Source organism: Pezoporus wallicus, unplaced genomic scaffold (assembly GCF_028554395.1).
Source record: "Pezoporus wallicus isolate ANWC-B61680 ecotype Strahan unplaced genomic scaffold, APGP_CSIRO_Pwel_v1 scaffold_2696, whole genome shotgun sequence".
Taxonomy (NCBI): Eukaryota; Metazoa; Chordata; class Aves; order Psittaciformes; family Psittacidae; genus Pezoporus; species Pezoporus wallicus.
Genome location: NW_026637439.1, coordinates 327,134 through 353,644, shown reverse-complemented (window position 1 = coordinate 353,644; position 26,511 = coordinate 327,134). Strand labels below are relative to the sequence as shown.

General features: G+C 38.8%; 1 protein-coding gene across 1 annotated transcript; it reads left to right on the top strand.

Annotated features, from left to right (window-relative positions):
* Window positions 1–218: 218 nt before the first annotated feature.
* On the top strand, window positions 219–24,864 carry WDR41 (WD repeat domain 41). The gene is made up of 13 exons (XM_057405434.1): window positions 219–331; window positions 5,622–5,737; window positions 10,815–10,863; window positions 11,836–11,967; window positions 12,364–12,426; window positions 12,935–13,046; window positions 14,387–14,449; window positions 15,626–15,736; window positions 16,911–17,095; window positions 19,449–19,570; window positions 20,532–20,620; window positions 22,443–22,576; window positions 24,326–24,864. Exons 1-13 carry the CDS (start codon window positions 281–283, stop codon window positions 24,476–24,478), a joined length of 1,380 nt encoding a protein of 459 aa, XP_057261417.1. The 5' UTR covers window positions 219–280; the 3' UTR covers window positions 24,479–24,864.
* The last annotated feature ends 1,647 nt before the right edge of the window (window positions 24,865–26,511 follow it).

The window sequence follows — 26,511 nt, the reverse complement described above, 5'->3', positions numbered from 1 at the left end:
CGCCGCGCCCTCTCGGCGGCGCCACGCCACATTGTCGGCGATCGACTGCTCAGGCCCTCCCGGCCCCGCCCGCTGGAGGGCTGGTCTCCGCGCGGTCCTCAATTGAGGCGGCCTTTTCCTCCTCGGGAGCCCCGCCTACGGCCGGCCAGCTGGTGCGGCGGGCGCTGGGGGACGGGGGCAGCGCCGCTGCTGTGCCGAGCTTACAGCGTCGGCGGGGGACAGGGACAGCGTCGCTGCCGTACCGAGCCGCCGGCGGCGGCGGTCGCAGCAGCCGCTCCCAATGCTGCGGTGGCTCATCGGCGGCGGCCGTGAGCCGCAGGGCCTGGCGGAGGTAGGGTGGCGGGCTGGCGTGGTGAAAGGGGCAGATCAGCTGGAGGCGGGGCTAGGGGAAGCGGTGTCCCCGCCGGCGGGGCCAGAGTGCTGCTCCTGTGGACAGCCGCTGTCCTGCGGCGCCGCGCCGGTGGAGGGCCTTAGACAGCAGTGGGAGAACCGGTGTGAGGGCGGCGGCCTTCCCGTCGGGGCGGGTCGCTGGCCCTGTGGGACCTACGCAGAGCTCCCGGGAGCAAGGGGCCTTCGAGGCTGGCGCGCAGCTTGTGAAACCTCCTGGCCGATAGAAGGGGTTACAGGCTCCGCTGAAGAGAAAGAGTTGAGAGGGAAAAAAACGAAAGCAAATAGCAAATCCCGCAATCTGAAGGGACTGGGAGCTGTCACTGTCAGGAGGGCGCCAGCTTCCTTCCGCCTGTTCAGTGCGTCCTGAGCAAGTGGGGGTTATGTTTTGTAGCTTCCAACGTATGGAGTCCTGCCCTCGGGACTTCCCGGTCAATGTAAATTATAGGCAGTAAGTTATTATTTGTGTGGCCTAGTTGTAGTTTGTAGTAGTCTTGCAGCATTTCTTCTTCGTTTCTCATCATAAAATAAAGTAAGTTATGTGAGGTGGTGTTACATCCTGTTGCTTCACTTGGGAAGAGAGTTTTACTGGGTTTGGGGGAGGGATTATCAGGATGTTCTTGTCCCTTAGACACTGCTGAAGTTCTGAGCTTGGAGTTAACTGGAATTCATTAACACTATTGCAGGGCTCCTTACACTTAGTGGTTTTGTAGTCTGGACTGCTGTACATGAACAAGTCATGACAGTATCATGGTGGCTTTCAAACACCAGTAGTTACTTTGGTGCAAATTTGAGTCTGCACCAGTTTGGAATGACAGTGTCTGGAAATGCCACTGACCTTTATCATTAGTCAAAATGTTGGTTATATTGCAGTCATAATTAGCAGCTTTGTCTGCAGTTGTTTTTAGAAGAGTATGGGAAATACAGAACAGCTTTCTAACATATCCTAGAAAACTACGTTGGTCTGCCTTCCTCTCCAAAATTTAAACTCTCGCTGTTGTTTAGTATTCTGTGATTTGAAAAAAGCATGAGTCAAGATGTGTTCCAGTTCTTCCATTTGTAATTTAGGTAAACGGTGGACAGGGTCGTTGTTGGTGACATGGATAGTGGGATTGAGTGTGCTCTGAGCAAGTTTGCTGATGACACCAAGCCTTGTGATTTGGTTGATATGCTGAAGGGAAGGGATGCCATCCAGAGGGATCTTGGCAGGCTTGAGGGGTTGGCATGTGCAAATCTCATGGAATTCAACTAGCCAACTACAAGGTCGTGCATCTGGGTCATGGCAGTCCCAAGCACAAATACAGACTGGGTTGAGAGCAGCCCTGAGGAGAAGGGCTTGGGGGTATTGACTTACAAGAAGCTCAATATGAGCCAGCAGTGTGTGCTTACTGCCCAGAAAGCCAGCGTATGCTGGGCTGCTGCAAAAGGAGTGTGACTAGCAGGTTGAGGGAGGTGATCCTGCCCCTCTGCTCTGCTCTGATGAGAACCTGCGTGGAGTACTGTGTCCACCTCTGCCCCCGTCCCCCCAACACAAGGGGGACATGGAGCTGTTGAAGCGAGCCTAGAAGAAGGCTACGAAGACAATTGGGGGCTGGAGCACCTCTTCTGGAGACAGGCTGAGGGAATTTGGTTTGTGAAGCCTGGAGAAGAGGAGGCTCTGGGGAGACCTTATCACAGTCTTACAGTAACTAAAAGGGGCCTGCAAGAAATCTAGAGAAGTTCTTTTTACAAGGGGGAATGACTTTGAGCTGACAGAGGAGAGATTTAGATGAAACATTAGGAAAAATTTCTTCACTATGAAGGCTGTGAGATGCTGGTACAGATTGCCCAGAGAAGCTGTGGCTGCCCCATCCCTGGTAGTGTTCAAGGCCAAGTTGAACGGGGCTTTGAGCAACCTCGTCTAGGGAAAGGTGTCCCTGCCCATGGGAGAGAGGTTGGAACTAGATGCTTTTTAATGTCCCTTTGAACTCTAACTGTTCTATTATTCCATGGTTCTGTTTCCATTCCTACCACTGTTTTGCTGAAAGATGGTGATCAGTTTGCTTCTCTGTTGAAAAAGTGAAGAACAAACGCTGGTAAGGGTTAGTCCTGGAAGTACTTTTCTCCTGCATTATGTAGTATTGTTTTATCTAAAGGTCGTCTTCATAACTATCTCTGTGCTCTCCTTAAATAGATAAGGAAGCCCATAGCAGTGTGTGGGCTATGGACTGACGAAGTTTGTTCCATGTTCTATGGCATCAGCCAGTTACGAACAGGCCACATGTATTCAAGTGACGTTGCACTGGGTGAATCATAGAATAATTAGGGTTGGAAAGGCCCTTAAGATCATCTAGTTCCAACCGTCCCTGCAGTGGGCAGGGACACCTTAAGCTAAATCATATCACCCAAGGTATCTCCAGCCTGGTCTTGAACACTGCCAGGGATGGAGCATTCACAGCCTCCCTGGGCAACCTATTCCAGTGCCTCACCACCCTAACAGGAAAGAATTTCCTCCTTATATCCAATCTAAACTTCCCCTTTTTAAGTTTTAACCCATTACCCCTTGTCCTATCACTACAGTCTCTAATGAAGAGTCCCTCCTCAGCATTCCTATACGCCCCCTTCAGATACTGGAAGGCTGGTATGAGGTCTCCATGCAGCCTTCTCTTCTCCAGGCTGAACAGCCCCAACTTTCTCAGCCTGTCTTCATACAGGAGGTGCTCCAGTCCCGTGATCATCCTCGTGGCCCTCCTCTGGACTTGTTCCAACAGTTTCATGTCCTTTTTATGTTGAGGACACCAGAACTGTACACAATACTCCAGGTGAGGTCTCACAAGAGCAGAGTAGAGGGGCAGGATCACCTCCTTCGACCTGCTGGTCACACTCCTTTTGATGCAGCCCAGGATAAGTTTGGCTTTCTGGGCTGCAAGCGCACGCTACCAGCTCATGTTTTCTCATCAACCAACACCGCCCATAGGATAGACAGACGTTCTGGCAAAGCTGTCCTAAATTTGTGAAATATAGATTTCTCCTTACCCATTTCTTTTTTTACTATGGAGTTGAAAATCATTGAAGACTTAAGCTCCTGAATCTTTTCAGTTGGTGTACATCTCTAGTAGTGTGGCTCTGGTAATGCTAACAGCCTAACTTCAGTAGCATCATCGTCAACATAAGCTAATTTCTCATGCTCCATGATATACATATAAATATATCTGTGTACTGTTGTTTTAATATTTTTAGTGAGTTGCTTTTGAAAATCCCTCTTCTAAGGACATGAAATCACAGGGGTTGTAGGAAGTTCTGATGTTGAGATGAACATTGTGCATTTTTTACTGATGTAATGATGCTTACAGGTCCTGCATAAAAACATGCAAGTTGGCAGTGGATTCCATTAGTGTCAGCATCTAGCCTTCTCTTCTAAAAACTTGGTGTTGCAACAGGAGAGTTCAGTTATTAGTTTATGTAAAAGATGGATTTATTAAGAGAAGGAATGTACATGTAACCCCACACTAGTAAATATTAGTAAAGATCTGAAGAGAGAATATAGCTTGTCGTATGACAGTACTGGGGGAAAAACTGTTATTTTGTTGTTATCTATAGTATATCATCAGCACTGTATCTTTCAGTATTCACAGGCATTCTTAGAAAGAGCAAGATTAGACACATTGTTCAAAAGAAGTAGCACAGTCTTGTACTAAATAGAAGACAACAACAGAATATAGAATTGGGATGTTAATGTTACAAATTCTGACTTTTTAAAAGCAATTGATTTCTGAATGTGTATTTCTATTAGTAAATAAAAATGGAAGTCTTCTACAGTATTGCTAATGTCATCCAGTGATGCTGAGATTTGCTTAGGATTTTTAGAACTTTTTTTTAAGGAATGTTTTGATGAGCTTTTGACATCTGAAGTCCCAAGTTTCATGTTTGTCCAACTTTTCTTTATAACCATGCAGACTCTACTTCATTATTTTAAATGGGAACTACTATTCTCACATAATTGCATAAAATGAGGAACAGTTGCTTCATGAAATACATCAGATAGCACAAAACCAAGATAAAATCACAAGAACTTGCATTTTGACAACCTCTTCATTTTAAAAATAAACAAGATTTCTTTCCCTGTTTATTAGCTTTGTCATTCTGAAGTTCTGAAGAATAGTATCATAGTACCCTTATGAAAGTAATAGAATATAATTTATATTACTGAAAGAAAATGTTGAAGTTTCTGGGGATAATATGTATGTCTTTCATGTAGAATTCCTAGTCATGTATTCTGCATGTTGTGCAGTATTCGGTAATTACTGTTTTACAGTCTAGGTTCTGTTGAAGTCCTCAAAGAAGAGACAGTCCTGAAAGTAAGATGGTGTTGACTATTGCATAAAATGAATCTAGGAGGAGAGTGCTGTCACTAAGTTAGTACTGAGCTATTTAGATTTATATATTTTTAAAATAATGAATAATAGCAAGTTGTTCCAGAATGTGGAAGGCCTTTAAGGTAAAACAGTTGTCATCTATTGAAACAAACTGATGATTGAGATAAGCACAACTCTTGCACTTTGAGACTGCAGTCCTGTGCAATATTTTATTGACCCTGTCTGGTGATCAGCCTGATTGATTGTTCTTTTAATTAATAGTCTAGTTGGGGGTAATTGCAGATGCTGTTCTGTAAAATGATTAACTGTCCTCGTTTTTTTTTTGTGTTTTTTTTTTTTTTTTTTTTTAATATGATTTGCTTTGGTATTTTGTGAATGGATTCCCAATGGATACTTTATATATTATGTAACAGAACAGCATTTATTCTTGTTTGTTTTAAATATGTCATCTTTATATAGGATTTTAAAATTGAATGGCAGGTGAAAGATATGAAAGGTTCACAAACCTCTCAGGAGAGGTGTATTTTAATGAAAAACTGAATGTGTGGATATTGAGTCATGAAGGTGACTCCACATGACAGCTCATGACTAAACTGTTTTTTCATCTTGGTGTATCAGTGATTAAAGCAGTACAAACAGAAAATGCTGTCTTATCATTCAGAATACATGCTATAGAAAGATATTATTTACTTGAAATAATACATTATCTTTTGTAACAATTTTCATTAAGGTAAAATTATATTTCAGTAACTTAGTTTAACTTCGAATATAACTGTACATTTGCATGATTCATATGTAGGTTGTTAGACATTACAAAGACCTAATGAAAATAATGATGTCAGTACAAAATAAATTTCATTTCTTTTTTATGAATTTTAGAAATCATCTGTACAGACAGTTGGTGAAGAACAAATACAGAATCCTTACACGGAGCTTCTTGTGTTGAAAGGTCATCAAGACATAGTACGATTTCTTGTGCAAATAGATGATTGCAGGTATGAAAATTAATTTCAAATTGTTTACAGCATCCTTGGCAATACTTCAGAAAATATGAAAATTTTGTAATATTTATAATTCAATCTTTTCATTTTTGGTGGGGAGGGCAGGAAAAGTCTGAGGTTAAAAAAGGCCTTTTCTTGGTATTTTACTACATCTTTTAGCTTCTCTTGTAAGTTATACTTTCATGAGAAAATAATGGTGATGGAGTTACATTTCTTGGTAAAAATTCAGTAGTTTGAAAGAAATACCTTTAACTAATTCCGCCCTTCTCTTTCAGGCTTTCTCCCTGGACAATATACAGTAGTGTCTGCTTCTGTTCTGAGTGGATGCATGCATTAGGTTTTTGAATTGAGGGCAGCTGCTGCTTCATCTTTTGGTTCTACAAAAGAATGTAATAGATTTCTACAGATACACTATAGCAATTGAACATGACATTCTCAGCATTTTTAGCAATACTGAATGTTGCTGTTTCTTTCCAATCTTGTATTATACTTTCTTCTGAAACTTAAGTGCTTAATTCACTTGAGTTTCAGTTAATGCAACTTTTTTCTGAACTTTTCAACGCTTCACTTAGAATGACTTCTTAGTAAAATTCAACATATGCCTAACCTCTGCATTACATATCTCCTCCAATTTGGTCTTGTTCAACTTGCTGTTCTTCTTTATAGCTTAGTGGTTGCTTTTTTTCCTCTCATCTAATTCTTAGCTTTTTGTGCTTTTGTTTTATATATTCCCTGACAGTCTTTATCTGTTCCTTTCTTAGTTCCTTGTAATTAAGTCCAACTCTATTTTGAACTCTGAGGACAGAGGTTTCTAAAAACTGGAAAACTGGTTACGAAGCAGAGATGAAGTCACTACAGTTGGCATTATCATTTTGTAGTGTGAATTCATTTGAGAGAACAAAATGTGGTAGTTTTATGTTATAGCTTCTAGCCTAGTTTTGTATAAGTTAACCTTGCATGTTCTTTAATTTAACTTAATCCTGAAAGAGAAGAAATATTTATCTGCCTTAAAAGTAAGGTTGTGAAACCTTTAGTCAGTAATAAGCATAGTGGCTCTTGGCTGATGTAGAGAATTAAATAGAAAACTGTTAGAATGTAAGTAATAGGCAATAGTCTCTCTATTAAGGAGTTCTAGTAATTTATACCTTTTATGGATTAGGCACAGAAGGGGATTTCTGATATATTAATCAATACACTACACTAAGGTAACATGGGTAAGTGTTTTGTTTATGTCCTTGCAGTGTACAGTAGGTGTTCTGTGTAGGGACATTCTTTTCTTCTCCACATTGATCAGGCAGGGATCTGTCTAAATGTGGATTTGAAGGATAGGTCATTCAGTGGATGAGGATTTGGCTGGATGGTCACACTCAAAGAGTTGCAGTCAATGTATTGACGTCCAAGTGGAGACCAGGGATGAGCAGTGTCCCTCAGGGGCTAGTGTTGGGACCGATGCTATTCAACATCTTTGTCAGCAACATGAACAATTGGGTTGATGTACCCTCAGCAAGTTTGCTGGTGACACCAAGCTGTGTGGTGCAGTCAACACACTGGAGGAAAGGGATGTCACCCACAGGGACCTTGACAGGCTGGAGAGGTGAACCAGTGCAAACCTCATGAAGTTCAACAAAGCCAAGTGCAAGGTCCTGCACCTGAGTTGAGGCAACTCTCAAGATCAGTACAGGGATAACTGGATTGAGAGCAGCCCTCTCTTGGAGGACTTGGGGATATTGTGAATGGAAAATTGAAAGCAAGCCAGCAGTGTGCGCTTGAAGCCCAGAAGGCTAACTGTATGCTGGGCTGCATCAAAAGAATTGTGGCCAGCAGGAGGGGATTCTGCCCCTTCACTATGCTCTCACGAGACCCCACCTGCAGTGCTGCGTTCAGCTGTGGGGCTCCTAACAAAAGGGACATGAAGTTGTTGGAGATAGTCCAGAGAAGGGCCATGAAGATGATCAGAGGGCTGGAGCACCTCTGCTATCAAGACAGGCTGAAAGAGTTGGGCTTGTTCAGCCTGGAGAAGAGAAGGCTCTGTTGCTGAGCTTAGAGCAGCCTTCCGGTACCTAAAGGAGGCCTGCAAGAAATCTGGAGAAGTACTAGGCATGTAGTGACAGGACAAGGGAGAATGGCTCTAAACTGAAAGAGGAGAGATTTAGATTAGCCATTAGGAAGAAATTCTTTACTGTGAGTGTGGTGAGTCACTGGTGCAGGTAGCCCAGGGTAGCTGTGGGTGCCCCATCCCTGGCAGTGTTCAAAGCCAGGTTGGATGGGTCTAGCAGAAGGTGTCTGAAGGTGTCCCTGCCCCGACAGGCTGGTTAGAACTAGATGGTCTTTAATGTCTCTTCCAAGCCAAACTGTTCCATGATGCTGTGATGAAAATTTCACAGAAGAGTCCATGGAGAGTTTTTAGCTTGCCAGTTTTCATTCTTAATGTCATAAATACGTATTTCAGACAAGTTACATGCCTTACCATGAAATTTATTTGTCTACATTATAGTAATCCACCAGAAGATTCATATAAAAATAGAAGAGTCTTGTGAGGCTTTTTGCAGTTCTTTTTTTTTTCCCCAGACAAGTTGTTAAAAAAAACCTTTCCTCTAAGTACATTTTTCCCAAAACACATAATAAATATACCTGATCTTTATGGAAATATCAGAGTATTCTCAGATTGCATGCACTGTTGGATGCAGAGAAATCTTTCACAATTTTGGGCTTTATTGAAGTAAATTATTGAAGCTAAACTAATGATAATCAGTGTAAAACTAAACTCTGCATGGGCACGTTGAAGATAGGTTATAAAAATAGCATATGGATAACAAGTAAGTTATATAGCTGGTTAATATTCTGAGGGTTTGAGGAATTTAAGGGAGTTGCTTCACTGGGCAGTAATGCTGAGGTTTTATTTATCAAAAATATAGTAGTTTCTGGATTGTTAAACAGCTGATAGTATTTTTCACTTGATTCTTTTCAGTAAAATTAGTATTGTTACTCAGCTTCTGAAATGTTTTTATTTAGTTTCTGCAGCTGTTCCATTGTGTGCTTTTTGTCAACTATTGTAAGCCAAGTTTCACGCTTCAGGTCTTTAGATAATATCATCTTAGTGAGAATTTTGCAGAAGGATTTTCTTGTTTTCTCAGTGGCTCAGCTAAAACCAGTGAGTGGAAAATTTTCTCAGATTGGTTTTTGAAGATACTAAATAAATCCTGTATAAATGTAACAGAAAACTGCTTTTCAAAAAAAAAAATTATTATTATTATTTTCTCTTGTACTTTTTGAGCATAAGGTAAGGGTCATATTGATTGGAAGATCACTAAAGAAGGCTAAGCCTCAGCAAGAATGTTCCAAAAAACTGAACTGAGATAAAATTGCATGTAATACTCCGGCATTTGACACATTAAACTAAGCTGAGTTCATAATACATTTGAAGAATAGTGGTTTTGTTGCTCATTTGACCATCTCTTGCTCCTTGGGGAAGCAGAGAAGGTTATAGATGATGGTGATCATGACTGGAAAAGAATCAGGTGACCCATGAATCTCCAACTTGGTGAACAGAATCTAACTGTAGAATAACTATACCTTTACATTTAAACAGAAATCCTGGTTAGAAGATGAGGAGGAAAATACACAGAACAGCACTCTATTGAGCTTCTATGTTGACAAATTACAGTCATGCCATCTTTCAAAGACCAGTTTTCTTCCCAAAATTTTGTTCAAGTGTCACACATCTCCAATATTACTCAAGAAGGGAGTTGGAATTTAAAGTTATTCCTGAATTGTGAGGGTCTTACTATTTTAAGTTCTTGTCATTGTCACAAAACAGGGTATAATAGAGCTAAAAGGCAACTAAAGATAAAAAATAAATGTAATTAGAAGTGTGCATTGAAGATTGTTCTTTTGCTCAAATCTTTTTAAAGAAGGGGCTTGTTTGGTTTTAAAGTAATGACATATATGAAGAAAATACAGCTTACACTTTTTTTTTTTTTCCTCCCTGTAATAGAATAAACCAGAAGGACATATGGAAGAAAGACTGGGGAAAAAACCCTGTGGCTTTATGTCAGAAAACTTACTCTGTTAGCAGTTCCACATTAGCAAGTTTCACAATCGGTGTAATTGCAAAGAGTCTAAAAGAAAGAACAAGCATATTGTTAATGGAATCCTTCACAGCTGGTAATAGAAGAATAATCAGAAGGGATGTAACTTCTCTTATTCATGACTTTCTTGCACATAGGATGAATCTTTGTTCTCTAAATATCGACTTCACCCTTAGCAAAGGCTTAAAACAAAAGGAAAAATTATAAGGTAGATATATTTGCAAGTAACAACTGAATTAAATTATCTTTGGAAAGTTTTGCTTCTGTTCTAGGCTTCTCAACTCGTAGTACACATTTACTGAGATAGCTGGGATGTGTGTGCCAGCTACAGTGTCGCTGTGGTGGTGGTAAGGTGCAAATGTAGGCAGGTAGTTAGATATTCAGTCTACCCTAAAGAAAATTGTTGAATTTAGGTCTAACTTTGTTAATGTGAAATTAACAAGCTAATATGAACCTTTTTTTTTTTTTCCTCATGTGGTATGCCTTCAAGCTGGATTTTTAGCAGAAGTCAAATTAAGCAACTTAAGCTACAGTTTAAAGTATCATGATAAATACCAGGCTCCTCTGCTCGTGGCTGAGCTCAGATGAGTGGTTTGTAACTTGTTAAATGTCTTGCAGTTTGTTAGTTCTGAATAATAGTACTTGGTTTTCCGCTGTTCTTTGGTGTGTAAGATCTCACATTTTTAAACAAAATAATTGTTTCTATAATGTGTGATTCTCTATAAAACTATGTATTGAAATTCTTAAGCCTTGCTCTTATGTATATGTTGATAAATACCTATTTAAATGTACTGACTTCAGTTTATAAACTGAGATTTACAAATTTGTGATTTACAAATGTGATTATTCTTCAGAGCTGGAAACTGAGATATATATATATATGTACGTATATTGTAAATATTTTTCTTACGTAACTGTTTATGGCTTTTCCATTACATCTGAAGATTTCACTTTTTTTATTTTTATTTTTATTTTTATTTCAGGTTTGCATCTGCAGGAGATGATGGCGATATATTTCTGTGGAATGCTCAGGTTAGCTATTTTTTGGGAGCTCTGGAGAGGGTAGAAGCTAGTTTCTTCTAACTTCTTAGAGAAGACTTAGCAGCATCTAGTAGGGAAGAAGCAGAATTAATAAGAGTTGCTGGAGGGTTATGGCTTGAAAATGTAGAAGTGGAGGGAGTCTGTCAAATCTGAGTTTACAAAGGAGAGCTAGGAAAGTAAAAGATGTGTGAACACAAGGAACAGTAAGTTCTAAAAGTTAGAATGTTTTGGAAAGACAATAGTGATTTTTATAGAGATCTGTGAGGAGTTGATGATGTGAAAAGCAGAAGTGTGTATGAACTTGTGTCTTTAAGCCTTCCTTTAAAATATGTTTGGGTTTGCTGTAAACACTCAAATGTTGACTAGTTACTCAACAAATATGTAGCAATCCTGTTAAGGTTTATGTATGTACTTACGTTTTTAAGTCTATTACAGTGGCTCTGTTACCGATATCTATTTGTAGTATAGCTGATTAGACTAAATGGAGAGGTGACACAAAGCGATATTGGAAAGACACCAAAGTCAGTGGAAGTTAAATCTTTCATGCAGTGCAGAACCAGGGCTTTATTTACTTGCTGTGATAAAAACTTTCTTATAACTTTTGAAAACCATACTAAGACATTAGTTGTATCAAGGAAATAGTGCTGTAAGTATGATATGTGTTCTGCTCTTCTGCTTTGTGTCTTTGTATCATCAACAAAATTGTAGAGAAGGGATGAGCACTAGAATTGTGTTAAGGAGAGCTGGCATACAAATTTGATTGTTTGATAGGAAGTCTAAAATAGATACATACTGTGCTGTCTAAACAGTGCGTATCAAACTTTCAAATTAAGGCAGAATTCTCAGACTGTAAAATTTTTAAAAACCTTATGAAAGAATTATGTGACATTTATTACTACAGCTGTATGCTATAGTAAGCATTTTCCAAATTTTACCTTAGTTTTCCATGTTTTTATTTTTCAGACTGGCGAAAAACTTTCTGAACTTCATGGACACACACAAAAAATTACAGCTATAGCACCATTTCCTTCATCAGATGCTTCTGAAGAAAAAAACCACTTGATTTTAACAGCATCAGCTGATAGAACAGTTATTGTATCCTTATATCTGGAGAAGATTCAAATTTCTATGGGCTTTTGTGTTTTTACTTTTAAATGTAGCATTGAGACAGGGTGCAGGTTGTTTAAATTTATTGGCTGATAATATCTAGTAGGTATAATCTAATTACACTAGGATTTCACTAGTTATTGCTCACAGGTAGATGAAATCCTTGTTACAAAAGTGAATCCATAACAGACTATTATTAATATCTCATTTTGGACAAATATTGAAAACACAATTTTGGACAAATTTGGACAAATATTGAAAATCAGTATTTAAAAGACTGACATTCTCCATACCTATTTCCCGATTTGTCATTTAGTTACAAACACAGCAGTTATATTTATAATGTATTAAAAACCTTTCAGTTTCCTTATTGAATAAAGTCAGGTTTGGGATTGCAGTAGTGGCAGACAGGTTCAGAAAGTGTCATGTTTCCATTCTACTGTCAAGGTAAGTTAAGGAAAACCTAGGTATGTCTGCTGTTTTCTTGTATATAAGTACCTATTATGTGTGGCTTATGGACCATATGGGCAGGTGTGTTAAAATGAACATGAGTGGTTGGTTTAAGAACAGGTACCTAATGGGCGGCTGAGAAGTGAGCACAATTCTGAATTTGTTTTTTGAATTCTTAATACCTCAGTTTTCTTTCTGAAAGGATGTAGAACAAAGGTCACTTTATGGCTTGGTTTTCTTACTGTGTTCGAAAAGGCAACCTACAGTCAAACTAATTCGTGAATGTTCATAGTAAAAAAAAAATGGAAAAAATCAATTTTTGCATTTTTGGTAGACAAATGTAACATATAGTATATAATTAAATCTTATTTCTCACGAAAGTGACATCTTAATACTGTATTTTATAGTACTTACAGCTTTATCTAGCTAAAGCTCATGATCATTTCACTGAGAAATTCCCTGTAGAACTTTTGCAGGGGACATATATCTGATTTTTGTTCTGCAGTGTTTGACAGTTCTTCAAAGACTGAATGTATGGTTGTCTGGAGGGAGTGATCTGTGTGTTTGGAACCGAAAATTAGATCTCTTGTGTAAGACCAGTCATCTTACTGATTCAGGTAAAAATGTAAATGACTCATTATAGCTGTTAAAGTGCAAGTAAAATGGATCTGTATAATGATGCAAAACCAACTTGGCAAATTCTCTTTAATTCTAATGATAACATTATGTATTAAAGCCACTCTCTATTTTTTTAAATGTCAGACTTAATCATTTCAGAATTAAGGCTGCTTTTAGTCTCCTGTGCTGTGTGAATTTTAGAATATGTCAGACATCAGTAAGTGTAGTTAACTTGGACTTACAGGCTTAGACCTTGGATGCTGATTTGTACATATTTGCTCTAATGTGGACTAGATGCTTTGGCTGCCTTTCTCTGTGAGCAAGTGGGAGTTTTATTATTCCTAAGTAAAGTTTTCTAGTAGTAAACCAGTAAAGATTTCTTCTTATTATTAAGAATTAATACTTTTGATAGTGCAGATTTTGATACAAATGCAGTAAATGTAATCAGATCTTAATGTCAGTCACACTTTTCTGTTAATAAGCTAATATATTATCTGACCATGCAAAGAAAATTTTTGCATGTTATTAGCATACTTTACAAAGATACCTATGAAGCTGTGAACAAAATTCAAAGTTGGAACCAATATTTTTCATATTTTTGTCATAGAATGGAGTAGTGGTAGGCAAAAGCTTCTGAATCTTCAAGTATATTAATGCTTCTTTTAGGCCAATGTGAAATACCATGCCAAATACCAGTGGAAGTGGCACTGTAGTGCTTTGCATGAGGGGCTGCTGAAACTGTTGTACAATTGATCAGTAAGATGTGCAGCATGCACCCTCTCTTCCCTCCTAATCTCTTTCTTCCCTTATGGGGAAAGACACTGGGGAGTTTTCCTTTAATGGTGTGGCAGCACCGATTGAGGGAATTCTGTGCAGGGTGAAGGCACAGTAACAGCAAGCTGGGCATTTTATCTTGTGACATATTCTTCTTCGGCTGGCTCTGCACAGTATTTTAGTATCATGCATACTGTGGTCGTAGCAGTATCTAGAAACTTTGGTACTGCATATGTTGAGAGTCTAAATAGTTACCCTTAATACTGTCCAGAATTAGGGCATAAATATCTTAAGTGTATTTAAAGTGAAAAGATTATTGATCCTTAGCTTCAAGTTTGACATTCAAAATTCTCCTGGATTCAGGAACAAAACTTCTGACTCTGTCTCCATCTGAGGTAGTCTGTTCATGTCTAATGCTGTTCAACTTTCACTTCAGGTAATATGCTTTTATAATACCTTGTAAATGGAAGGAAGATTATGAACAACTTTATTAATAAGGAATTAACAGTTTGCTGTGTTTTATTATGGTCAATTTTCTCCCTTATCTCCTGTGTTTTTTTCAAAGGTATTACTGCTTTGGTTGAATTGCCTAAAAATTGTGTTGCAGCAGCTGTTGGCAAAGAGCTAAGTGAGTATGTTTGCATTTTGTTAAATGTTCATATACATCTATAACAGCTGCTTATCAGGGATATGTGTAAAGAGCATGCTGCTGGAATTCTATAGGACCAGTGAATGGTATTAGGGTGTGATTAGCAGCCTTCCTTTTTCTGTTATTTGACAGTCAGACAATGCTGATCTCATTCAGGAATTCTGCATGACAAAACTTTCCTGTATTCTTTGTTACTGTTATTACTATTATTGCCACCCATCCAGATCTGATTGTGGTGTCTACATTTGTTCTGGAGAAGGTCAGGATCTCATTACCTGAGTTGTCGGATACTAGGCTTCTCTGGAGCCTCCTTATCCTGGCATCAGGAATGTGAGATACTGCCAATCTCATGGTACTGTCCAAACCTATAATGAGACAATGTGACAGTTTCTGTTGCTCAGTTGAGGACAGGGTTTTCTGTCTGTGCAAACTGTACATCATCAGCTAGCTGTTGATACAGTCTTTTAAATAGAATGTTTTATAAAAAAATCCAGGAGTGAAAGTACAGCACTGAATCAGCAAACCAGACTTTGCTCAATATGATTAAACACTTAGCTAAAAAATAGCAATCTGATATTCTGATAAGAGAATTGGGAGCAAATAGTCTTCTTGTATTTAGACATCGGTATGCAATGTTGACTTCCTTCTGAACTTCCCACAGTTCTGCAGTGCCCTTGAGCTATAAAAGAAATTCCAATATTGGTTAAAATAAAGTCTTAATTCCTGTCGCTCTTTATGGCCTTACTAGAGAATATTCCATCCTTTTGAATGATAGTTTTCAGTCAGATGAACCATTAAGAAGTATGTTTTGCTTTTAGTTTACTTATCAGTAAAGATGTTTATACTTTTGACTTCTACTTTCTGCAACTTCTGATGTAGACAGATTATCTGAATTTCAGTGTTGGTAGGCTGAAGTGTTTTAGCCTATAGCTGCGGTAGTAAGAGGCCTTAATAATAACACTGAAATAATTTATTCAAATTTTTTTTTGTGTTACGAATGGTCATAAGTGGCTTTGCACATCTTACACTGTCTCACTTATGTTTTTGTTTGTGTCTTTTGAAAAACTGTGTTTTACTTAATTATAGCTACATTTTATTCTGAATGATAAAGCTCATTTAAACAATTTAAACAACATTATCTCTCTGTATTTTAAGTAATTTTTAGGTTGATTGCTTGTAATGGTGAGTCTGAAGGTTGGAATGTCGTTGAAGTAAAACGCCTTGTTGACCATCAGGATAACATTTTGTCACTAGTCAGTGTCAATGGTAAGAGTCACTTTATAATGTAACTACTTTTCTTAGTTAGCAGTGGGATATTGCAACTATGGACCAAACTTTTAACTGGAGGGAAACTTCATAGCTAGTAGATGTACCTTTCTGTGTAGCTGAAACAGTAGTGGAATGTGAAAATATAGTGACTTTATTTATGGATTAACAGTGAAATAAAATCAGGCAGGTTATGATGTAGAAAGGGTACAAAAGAGGCAATGTCACTGGTGAGAACTCTTCTTCCTGTTGGGAAACTTTAAAATGCATTTTTTTTTTTCTCATTCCTTTTGATTCTTAAAATGGAATATGCAATGTCACATCCTTTGCAGTTGTAGTCCTAAGGTAACTGAAAGTTCAGGGTGTGCAGATGAGGGCCTGCATGTAGATCTATTATTTAGAGGTCCTGGAAGGTGGTGCGATCTCTGCTGCTTGTTAGTGCAATACTGAGCTACTACCTGAAATTCTGTCTACTCTACTACAGCTATAAACCATTTGTACTTTGTTCTTCCCTGTCTTTTTTTGTTTTCGTGGAGCATCCCCAGAGCCCAGGACAAGCTATTTCTGATGTGATAGAGAATGTATATGCATTGCAGTTATTTTCTCTTTTATGATTATGAAAGGGAGAACAGTATTGGCCTTAAAAAGACAAAACGCTACCTTGTTAAGTATTGTTGAAGCAGCTTCTTTCCATGTGTGATTAACAAATTCATGAGCAGCTGCTTCAATCTTGCTTCAATTAACTCGTCCATTTAGTTTTTCATCAGTATTTAAGTTTATGGTGCTGATACCCCTCCTTGTGCAAGGAATAGAAGGGTTTTGTATATAGGCAACAAATAAACTTCAAATACTTGTACATTTGACAGGTTTCCTTGCCTTTGCTATACTGAACTGTGCCCTGTGGCTGGTGGATGTTCTCCTTAGTTTTAATTCTACAAGAGAGAGCTCATCTCCTTTTGCTCATCTGAGCTATGCTACGTAATCAAATGAATGTTCAGTCAAAGGGAGAGATTTTTATCAGTTACATACTGCACATTCTACATAGCTTCACTTGAAAATAGGCTTTTTTAGGTTTTTAGGATTGTAATTTTATGTGAAATGGTTTGTTGGTTTTTGTTTGTTTTTTTTTTAAATATAATGTGATTTGTATGTATGTGTTTTTTTTCCCCTCTAGACTCTACTTTTGTGACAGGTTCTCATGTGGGTGAGTTAATAGTTTGGGATGCACTTGACTGGACAAAGCAGGCATCTGAGTGCAACTTCTGTGACGACTCTGTTCATCCAGATATACAGCCAGAAATAAAGTTATCTCAAAGCCCAAATGAAACTTCAGTTCAACACTTAACATCTGATGAGGAGGTAAAAGGCTTTAAACACTGAACTACTTCAAATGAGGTGGCATGACCATGACCTTACCACAGGAGGTCAAGTGTTTTGTGTTTTCAGTTTACTTGTTTTAATATGAGAGGTTTATTTAAAATGTGCAAGAAAGGGATTCCTGGAAATGGATTCAAAGACGCAAACTGTAACAAAATAAAAGCTGTGGAAAATCCTGAATGTAAGCTGAGGTCCAAATACTTACCTGATGCATTTGTCTGTGAAAAGAGCATTCCTGAAACACTGGAGAGAGAAACATTGGTGTGTTTGTGTGTCTGGATGTGTGTGAAAGATGTACTTGTCTCTGTGGTCTTATTGTGGGTGCTTTAGTTCTAGAGGGAGCAAAAGCCAGTCCTGTTCAGAAGTTCTGAAATTTGTCTTCAGAACATTCTGAATCCCTGCTTGAAAGCTACATGGATGGGTTTTAAAGGGAGGGGGAAGGAATTTTGGGAAGTTGAGAGGCAGTTAAAACATTGAGTGTGGAATCCAAGGCTGCTGAGGATTTTCTTTCTTTCATAGAAGTGAGCTAAACAAATTGCTGCAGAATATTGTTATGATACTTCTGAATCATCAGAGGAAAAGGTGGTAGCATAATATCCTGAAATAGAAGGTGCTTTTAGGGTGGAGCTCTCTGTATTGTAAAGTTCCTACATAGGAATACATTTCTTCACCACTTTCTATAATGAATTACTTTGTTACCTGCTACCTAAAAGCAGAACACTTCTTCATATTTAAAAAATAAAATTGGTATTTTCTCTCTTGGGAACTATGTAGGCAGCTTGGTAGTTAAGTAACTGAAGAAGATGTCTAATTTGACACCAAGCTTGTAGGCAAAACATCATCAGAGATAAATGGGATAGTAAAGGTTTGGCAATACTAGGAAACCATGCTAAGGAGTACACCTGCTGTCCTGATATATGTGTGTGTGTATTTAACTTGCCTGTCAAGATAGGTGTAAAATTTATGCTTTATGCTTCATCAGGTTTGAAATGACCAGAGTTTTGCTGGGGCTTGTGTTTAAAAAAAAAGAAAGAAGAGTGGTTTGTGAAAAGCATCTTACAAAGCTGTAAGGACTATATGGAATTCAAGAGCCTGTCCTAAGGCAGAAGACTGTAAGGGAGAAAAGGCTGAGATACCCAAGTGGCAAAGTGGTATGGAAGGCCATTGAATTAAGTGTAGTACAAAACCAGGAAAATAATAATAACGGGCATAGTGGTTTTGCTTGATTTAGTAGAGTGCTATTAGAAATCTAAGCTTAGTTTCAGAGCTATTTGAGGTCCCACCACACATGTGCATAAGAAGAAAGAAACCCAACCAAACCCCAACCAAGCAAAAGCCAAAACAATCGTGTCCCCGTCCCCCCCCCCCCCAAAAAAAAACAACCCCCAAAAAAACAGCTAAAACTAAAATGCAACAAAAACCTGGACAAAGAGTTTCGAGAAGTGTCAAAACATGGTTGAATACAAATAAGTATATGGAATCTTAGTCAAAGACACTGGGTTACCAGTTTTACAAAATGTTGACTGCTTATGAGGCATTAATGTTTGGGCTGTGTAGATGGAAGCAGGCCATTCAGGGAAATGATTCAGCCTACTATCAGCTAAACACGGTAGATTCAAAATACAAATATGTACTGAATGGAAGCATTTTGCACTCCTCTGTTTGGTACCAAATATTTATTGTGTGTACGCACATGCAGTTGTCTAAAATCATTACAAGTCATGAGAGGGTCTGGCTGTTTGTGGCTTCTTAAAGCCATGATGGCTATGAAACAGAATCCCTGCACTTTTTCTGAAGAGCATTGAATGTAAAACGGTTCCAAGTTTTTGCAGTGTTGCGTAATACCTTTCTGTGAGAGAATTCCTTTTCTACACTCTAGAACCCAGATGTTTAAGCAAGACCTCTTTTTACAGCTTCAGTTAAGTTTAAAAAAAATAAGGCAAAAATGCAGAACAGCTTCCAATATTCTCAGTCTTTCTTGATAAAACAAGAATTTGTCAAAACACAGAGTATTATTTTAGTGTAATAACATAAATATTTAATTGCAGAAATGTGTTCATGTGTTTCTGCTTAGACTGTAAGGTACAGGATGACAATACAGGAATGAAACAACTGCTTAGAATATAGGAAGATGTCTCTCATTTCCTCAAAAAATCAATTTTTTTTCTGTTACTTGCCGATTCCATATGTTCGGGATAAAGCAGTAACACAAGGACAGAAACAAACTGGATAATGCAGGCCAGATGACATCATAGTACTGCTGGAAATCCATTACACGGAGAGTGATCTTTCAGTATCTGTTTCTGCAAGTTGTTCCATTGAATTTTCTTTCCAGTGTGTGTTTGCTGCTGTTGGGAAAGGCATATACGTATATAATCTTCAAATGAAGCGTGTGATTGCCTGCCAAAAAACTGCTCACGACTCTTCTGTACTGCACATTGCGAAGATTCCAAACAGGTACAAGTCATGGTACATTTTGTTAATGCAGTAAAGAAATGCAGAACTTGGAAGGGTGGCTAGAGTCAGTCTGCAAAGCTACATCTAATTTCTGGGGCAGGGACATGATCTTTAGTTTGATCTGCCTATATTAGATGGAGCTTGTTGGTCTGATTTTTGAAAATACAACATGGTATTCAGTGTGAAAAAACTACAGTATGCTTAATTCACAGGCTTAGATTTAAATGACTGTTTTCAAAATTAGACCTGATAAAGCACTTTTGTCTACACTGAGAAAATATAGCTCAATAGCATTTTACTTCTATAAAGCAAAGGCCTATGGCTGTTCAGTAAATATTTTTCACTAAATATTTTGTAACAGTTGAAATTCGTTTAAACAAAAAATAGTAATAACTTCCAGCGTTTGTCCAGTTGAATTTCCAGATGTAACTTATTTTGACAGCCAAGTTGTACGTTTTGCTACTTTATATGTATCCCATAGTTGTGTTGTTAGATCCCTTTATACTCTTCTTCAATGAAGAAGAAGCCTGTCAGAAAATAAAAATTAGGGCCTTGCAAATGCATGTGCTGTTCTAAACTGTTCTAAATATGTAATGAAAAGAAGTATGTTTCTTTTTGTTATTTTCCCATAAGAAAAAAAAGTTTGTTCTTAATGAAAGTAAGCTTATGGAAGGCATTAGTGGAACTGTGTTTGCATAGTCTAGACTTGTTATTTTATGTTTTACAGAGTGCTATGATTTTAAAATGGGATTGAAAATTTGTAATTTTTTTCCACCTATTTTGCACCTGATAAAAACGCACCTTGTTTTGTATAAAACACCTGGATGTCCTGCTACATTTGAGAGTTCTAGCAAACTTGTGTAGACCCTGAGGCACTTGCTATTTCTTCTATAGAAACATCACAAGGTGACTTGTGCAGATAAGTATCCATGCTAGTCTTGCTTAACAACTGCTTTTACAGGCAGCTGATCTCCTGTTCAGAAGATGGCAGTGTGCGCATTTGGGAGCTCCGAGAAAAGCAGCAGCTGCCAGCTGAAGTGGTTCCAACAGGTTTGCATATAGTGCGGGGTAAAAAGAACATTTAAAAAGGATACTGGGAAAGCTGATGTTCACCATACAGTAGTAGAGAGGCTTACAGGCTTTGTAAGAAAAGATAATGTCTTGTATTCAACCAACTAGTAATAGATGTGGGTGGGAAACTGAAGAAGACAGGTGTACAAGCCTTCCAAGATCTGATACAGAAAGCTAGAAAGTCCAGCTGAAGCAGTTCTGTGCCATAAAATTTATTTAGACTTTACAGTTGTATCAGCTGATTAAACAAAAATTATGACCTCTCCTTGCAAACCTTCATCCACTTCTTGCCCTGAATTGTGCTGGATCCTCTTCCATGCAGGGGTAAATAGTTGCAGGACCTTGTGAAGAAAGCCAAAGAGAAGCTTGCAGATAAGCAGCTGGCACTGAAAAATGTGTTTTCCACATCTCCTTCTTGAACTTGGAATTACACTGGGACTTACTTTGAGCTGTATCTAACATCGTTTACATGCTCACTCTGGGCATCCCGGTTCTCAGGGCTAGTTGCAGGTATTTAGGAAGTGTTTTCTGCCAAGTACAGACACTGCCTGGGTAGTGCTTGCTGTAATTTGACCAGGCCAGCAGCTTCCCTGTGCTCTAATAGCTGTGGTCTTGGACTGGTGCTCTGGACAATATAGTTAGTATCATAGACTGGGAACAGTAGTGCGCTGTTAATCTCTCTTGTAGGACTTTTTTATTTTAATCCAAGCTGTGAATAATTTTCTTGGTGTATCTTGTCTACCTGGCTGCTTTTTAAATTTTTATTTTATTTTTTAAAATACTGGTTTGTTACCTGGGTTGATTTAGGAAGACTTTTTCAGGAACCTTCTCTCTTCAGTATTGCTGGTGACAGCTAATGTACAGTTCTGTTTCTTGTTGTGACAAGTGGTGTTTGGTTTCACATTGGAAATTTACAATGTCTATGATTGGAGGCATTTGAGAAAAACATACATAATGGTAAGATAGGTGGACTGCTGTTGATTCGCTCTATTTTTATATTCTAAGAATCCCTTGAGTAGTTGTTCAGTTCTCCAGTTATCTCCCTTGCACCAGGGCCGTGGTCTAGCATGTGTTTTGTGTGCTGATGGGGCCGAGGGAAGGATCAGCAAGAAAGTCTGATATGCACTGTATTCAGAACCCAACTTTCTTACTTCTGCCAGTATTATTCCACAGCTCTCCTAGGAGCTGTGGCATAGATGTATATTTTCTTGCTATCTAAATGGAACATGTGGAGTACAATATGTACACTCCAGTTTAGCTGATAGTTTTAAGTCTGAGGGAGAAGGCTAGTGGGCACTGTAAAAACAGGCAATTCAGGATCAGAAACTCGCTTGTTTATGTTGTAATGCCAGCACTCTAATGCTTCAGTGCGGGACACACGGGGAGAGACTGGCACCTCATTTCTCTCCTCTTTTTATAAAAGTGACAGTTTAGGAGGACAAAGAGAGAGCAAAGGTAAACATCACTGAGCTGCATCTGCCTTTGCTGTTCAGTTAATTAATTGTGGCAGTCCTTGGTTTTCTTGTTAAATCCATCTGTTGTCTCATCCAGGTGAGTAATTCAGCATGTTTGCTAAATTAAGTCTACCTAGGACAAAAGACAAACTAGCTATGTTTCTTTGCCCTGTCAAGGTGAATAATCCAGATAGAAAAGCGTGGTGTGGGACAACGATTCTGTCATTTTGCCATGCCGACCATCCTGCTTTTAGATTTAAGTGACTCCTGTAGTTCTTTCTTTAGCTAGAGGGGAAAAAAAAATAATATTTCATTTTTGCTATTATCTCTGCTGTCCCCTGCTCCAGGGTTTTTCAACATGTGGGGATTTGGAAGGGCAAACAAGCAGGCAAACCAGGCTGCTAAGAAGATGCAGGAAAATACACCCGTATATTTCTTGGAGCTGGTTGGTGATTTGATTGGTCATTCATCAGCTGTGCAGGTAGGTGAGCTTTAGTAAGAACAAGAAAAAGTGAGTATCACTTACTGATGTAATTTGGCAGTGTTTCTTAAAGAACTGTAACTTCTGACTGGCTCTGGAGGTTGGGAACACATCAGTTGTGTAGGACATTTAGTGCAGTGTGACAACAATAATACATACTGAATTAAAGTTCTAATGAGAACTCAAACACTCACCGATGCCCAAAGATTGTGTGTGCAGATTTATCCATACATGTAGGGTCTTTGGTTTCTTAATGGGCTGCAAAACATACAGCTGGGAACTGTGTGTTTGCTCCAGATCTCATCTTAATTTTGCAATCTTAACAAGGACTCATGGGAAACAATCAGGAATTTTGTAGCCCTCTGTGCTGTGAGTCTTAACTGGTATTGGGTACTGTTCTGTGCCTGTCTGCCTAATAAATTACGTTTTTGATTTAAATGGCATTTTCTCTCAATGCTTTTTTGTGTTTGACAAACCTATTGGAGTAACAAATCACTCTCTTACTGTGGACTTTTATACACATTCTTGGCAAGAGCAGGGAGAAGGGCAGGTAGAGAGGGGAATAGTGTAGTTCTGGAGTAGTTCTTCTCACAAGTATTCATGAGGTTGACTGAATTTCAGAACTGCTACTTCCAAGAGCTGAAAGCTTTTCAGTAATAGCTAAGGTGAACCTTTATGCTACAGGGATTTCTGCAAGGTTTTCTGCCCTTCTCTACCAGCTTCCTGAAAAACTGCTGAAAGAAGCCCTTATATCAGTAAGAAAAGTTGCCATTGGAGAAAGAGGACATACTGTGTAATTCAGCAAGAGCCATAGTAAAGAAGGCACATGTGGGTCTTTGCTGGGATACTGCAGGGTCACAGAGTAACAGAGATAATGGTGGGTATGATTTCCTGCAATGTTCTACATATGGAAAATTCCATTTTTAAATTCTGGGGAGACTGGAGGCTGGAAATGTTGAGTAGTGATGAAATGTGATTGTCAAAGATGTGGGTTTGGACAGACTATTCTACTGGAACTTCATAGCTAGTAAGTGGCTACTGCCAGAGCTGGTAGGCTGTAGCACAGTCCTTGGCCTGAATGCTCCCCTGGGCAGATCCCTTCATAAGCCAAAGAGTCAGGACACTGCAAACATGCCATAGTGGTATTAATGACCTGGATCCATTGGCTGTTGAACTGTGGTTAGTGGCTAATTTGAGGCAGCCTTCTGGAGGGCTCTGAAGTCAGGGATGACTACATGACTTGTCAGCTCCATTGCTCTTGCAAAATCCCTCCACTGCAGCTGTATGCTGTATGTTCTGATTTCTGTCACAATTGTTTACTCTGTGATCCTTCCAGTCCTGGTGATGGTAGCCCATGGTGTTGTGTGGGAAGGGGACAGTGTACGCAAGAGAACAGGATAGTGGCTTCTATTCCTAAGAAACCAGGTGATCAGAGTTCATGCAACTCACTCACTTCACTGCTGCTGACTTGGAACAAGTTTCTTCAATATTCTGTACCATAGCTTTCCTATCTATAAGGCTTTACTGGTTTTTCTAAACTGAGATCTTTCAGTGTGAAGTGCCATTAAGGAATTGTTTTCATGTGGGGATTTTATGATATCTCAAAACATACAGAAAGTATGCATTGTAATTTTGCATATTTATGTTCAAGCAAAATGTCTATTTGTTTAGTCCAGTTGTACACCAGACATCTAATCAAGCTGACAGTCTCCTGTGAGCATCATGGTAATAGTAATTGTCTCATTGCAGATGTTCCTGTACTTTGGTGAACTGGGACTGGCTACGTGTTCTGCTGACCACCTCATCATTTTGTGGAAGGATGGTGAACGAGAATCTAGACTTCGCAGTTTAACACTGTTTCAAAAATTGGCGCAAAATGGTGTTCTGCAGCTCAAATTTTAAATTGGGTACAGGCTATGTATGTGTAAACTGGGTACATGTTAAGTGTGAGTGTGAAGGAAAGTCTGAACTACTTGGAATAACTACCAGTAACTACCAGTAATATCATTTATTATATTAGAGTTATTGTTAGTTGCTGCTACTCTTCTCAAAGGAGAATTTTGCATGTTGAAACTTACTTTGCTTACTCTGTCAGCAGAAATGGTGTTCTCTTGAAACACTGAAGATAATGCTAGTTTCTAATATTATTCCTAATGTTTAAAAATATCATGGTCAGATGTCAAAATTAAGATTTGTGAAAGTCCTTAAATGGATCAAAAGTAAAGCAGCTGGGGGCATTCCACAGTTTTATGTGCAGAAAGGAAGCATATTAAAAAACACTGAGTCTTCCTGCTTGATGTAACATATTTCTTGAAGCTAAACTTCAGTCAGTTATGGCTGAGATATGTACCTAGAGAAAAACCCCAAAGAAACAGTTCTGAGATAGAATTCTTCCATTTTGTTATCCTGCATAACGGTAAGTGCAAGAAAGAAAATTAGGTAATACTGGTTTGTCAGGTTTTAATTTTTTGGCAAAGTTACTCCTAAATTGCAGTAGCTGCCATTTTACTGTGGGTTAACCTACACTACTGGATTTTATATAGCACCATTATCATGTTTAGCATGAAGTTTCATTGGCTTAGCTTAGTCTTTCCACAAAACATTCATCAAATTAATTTGTATCTAATAAAAAGCACCAGTGTTACCATGGATTTTCAGGATGTAAAATGCTTTCTTAAGCAGTAGCAGTCGGTGTGTTCAGTATTAGCAAAACATTTCTGCCAGAGGAATATAAAATTCTCAGCTGAAGTTTGCAGAGAAATCTGCACCAAGTTTGTAAGTATAAGTAGTATTTTAGAGTTTAAAAATAAAAAGCATCTAAGTAAGTACACAATGCCTTTTTCGAGTCTGAGACAGCATTAGTAATCTGAAAACTAAACAGGAGTGGGAAAAAAGTTCCAAACTAAAGAACCCCAAACCACAGCAACAAAACCCCAAAAGCACAAACCCCTCCCCCCCCTCCTCCCCCAACTGATACAAAGAAAGTGAGAGGATGATATAATGAGTGGTAAGTTACCATTTGAGCTAGGGAAGGGGGGAATTGGGGAGCTTAGTGGTCATAAAGCTATGAGAAGAGGGTGCTTGAGTCTACTCAGAAGATCCAGCACTTAAACATCTTAGGAATAAGTCACTTGCAGTGTATCAGTTGAAAACATGATAAGCTTATGTTCTCAACAGTGAAAACCATGAGAACAAGTATTTAATTTTTATGTGACTGCTTTTGAGTGAATATCTGGTAGAGAAACAGAGCTATTCAGCTATTCACTCTGATATATCACCTGCTACAAGCTCAGGAGTGTTGCATCCCAACTAGAAGGAAGTGCAGCAGGAGGGCCAGGAGACCTCCTTGGATGGATAAGCAGCTCCTGAGGAAAATTCAAATGAAAAAAGAGGCTTATAATAAGTGGAAGCAAGGACAGGCAGCCTGGGAAGAGTACACGGATGTTGTCCTGGAAGCTAGGGACCAGGTTAGGAAAGCTAAGGCCCAGTTAGAATTAAACTTGGCTAGGGTTATAACAGGAAGGGATTCTACAAGTACATAGCAAATAAAAAACAGACAAGGGAGAACCTAGGCCCTGTCAGGAAGCTCTCAGGAGAACTGCCTACACAGGATTTGGAGAAGGCTGAGGTTCTGAATGACTTCTTTGCCTTGGTCTTCACTGGCAAAGCTCTGACCACACCACCCAAGACTTGGAAGGCAGACGCAGGGACTGTGAGAATGAAGACCCTGGGCCCACTGTAGGAGAGGATCTGGTTCGAGACCATCTTAAAAATCTGAACGTGCGCAAGTCCATGGGACCTGATGAAATCCATCCACGGGTCCTGAAGGAGCTGATGAATGAAGTTGCTAAGCCGCTGGCCATCGTATTTGAGAAATCATGGCAGTCAGGTGAAATCCCGATGACTGGAAAAAGGGAAATATAACCCCCGTTTTC

Excerpts from the sequence above, each read along its gene's own strand:
- WDR41 (XM_057405434.1), top strand. The coding sequence starts at position 281 with ATGCTGCGGTGGCTCATCGGCGGCGGCCGTGAGCCGCAGGGCCTGGCG. Across the intron at positions 15,737-16,910 it reads GTCACTAGTCAGTGTCAATG|ACTCTACTTTTGTGACAGGT; the intron begins GTAAGAGTCACT and ends TTTCCCCTCTAG. Across the intron at positions 22,577-24,325 it reads GTCATTCATCAGCTGTGCAG|ATGTTCCTGTACTTTGGTGA; the intron begins GTAGGTGAGCTT and ends GTCTCATTGCAG.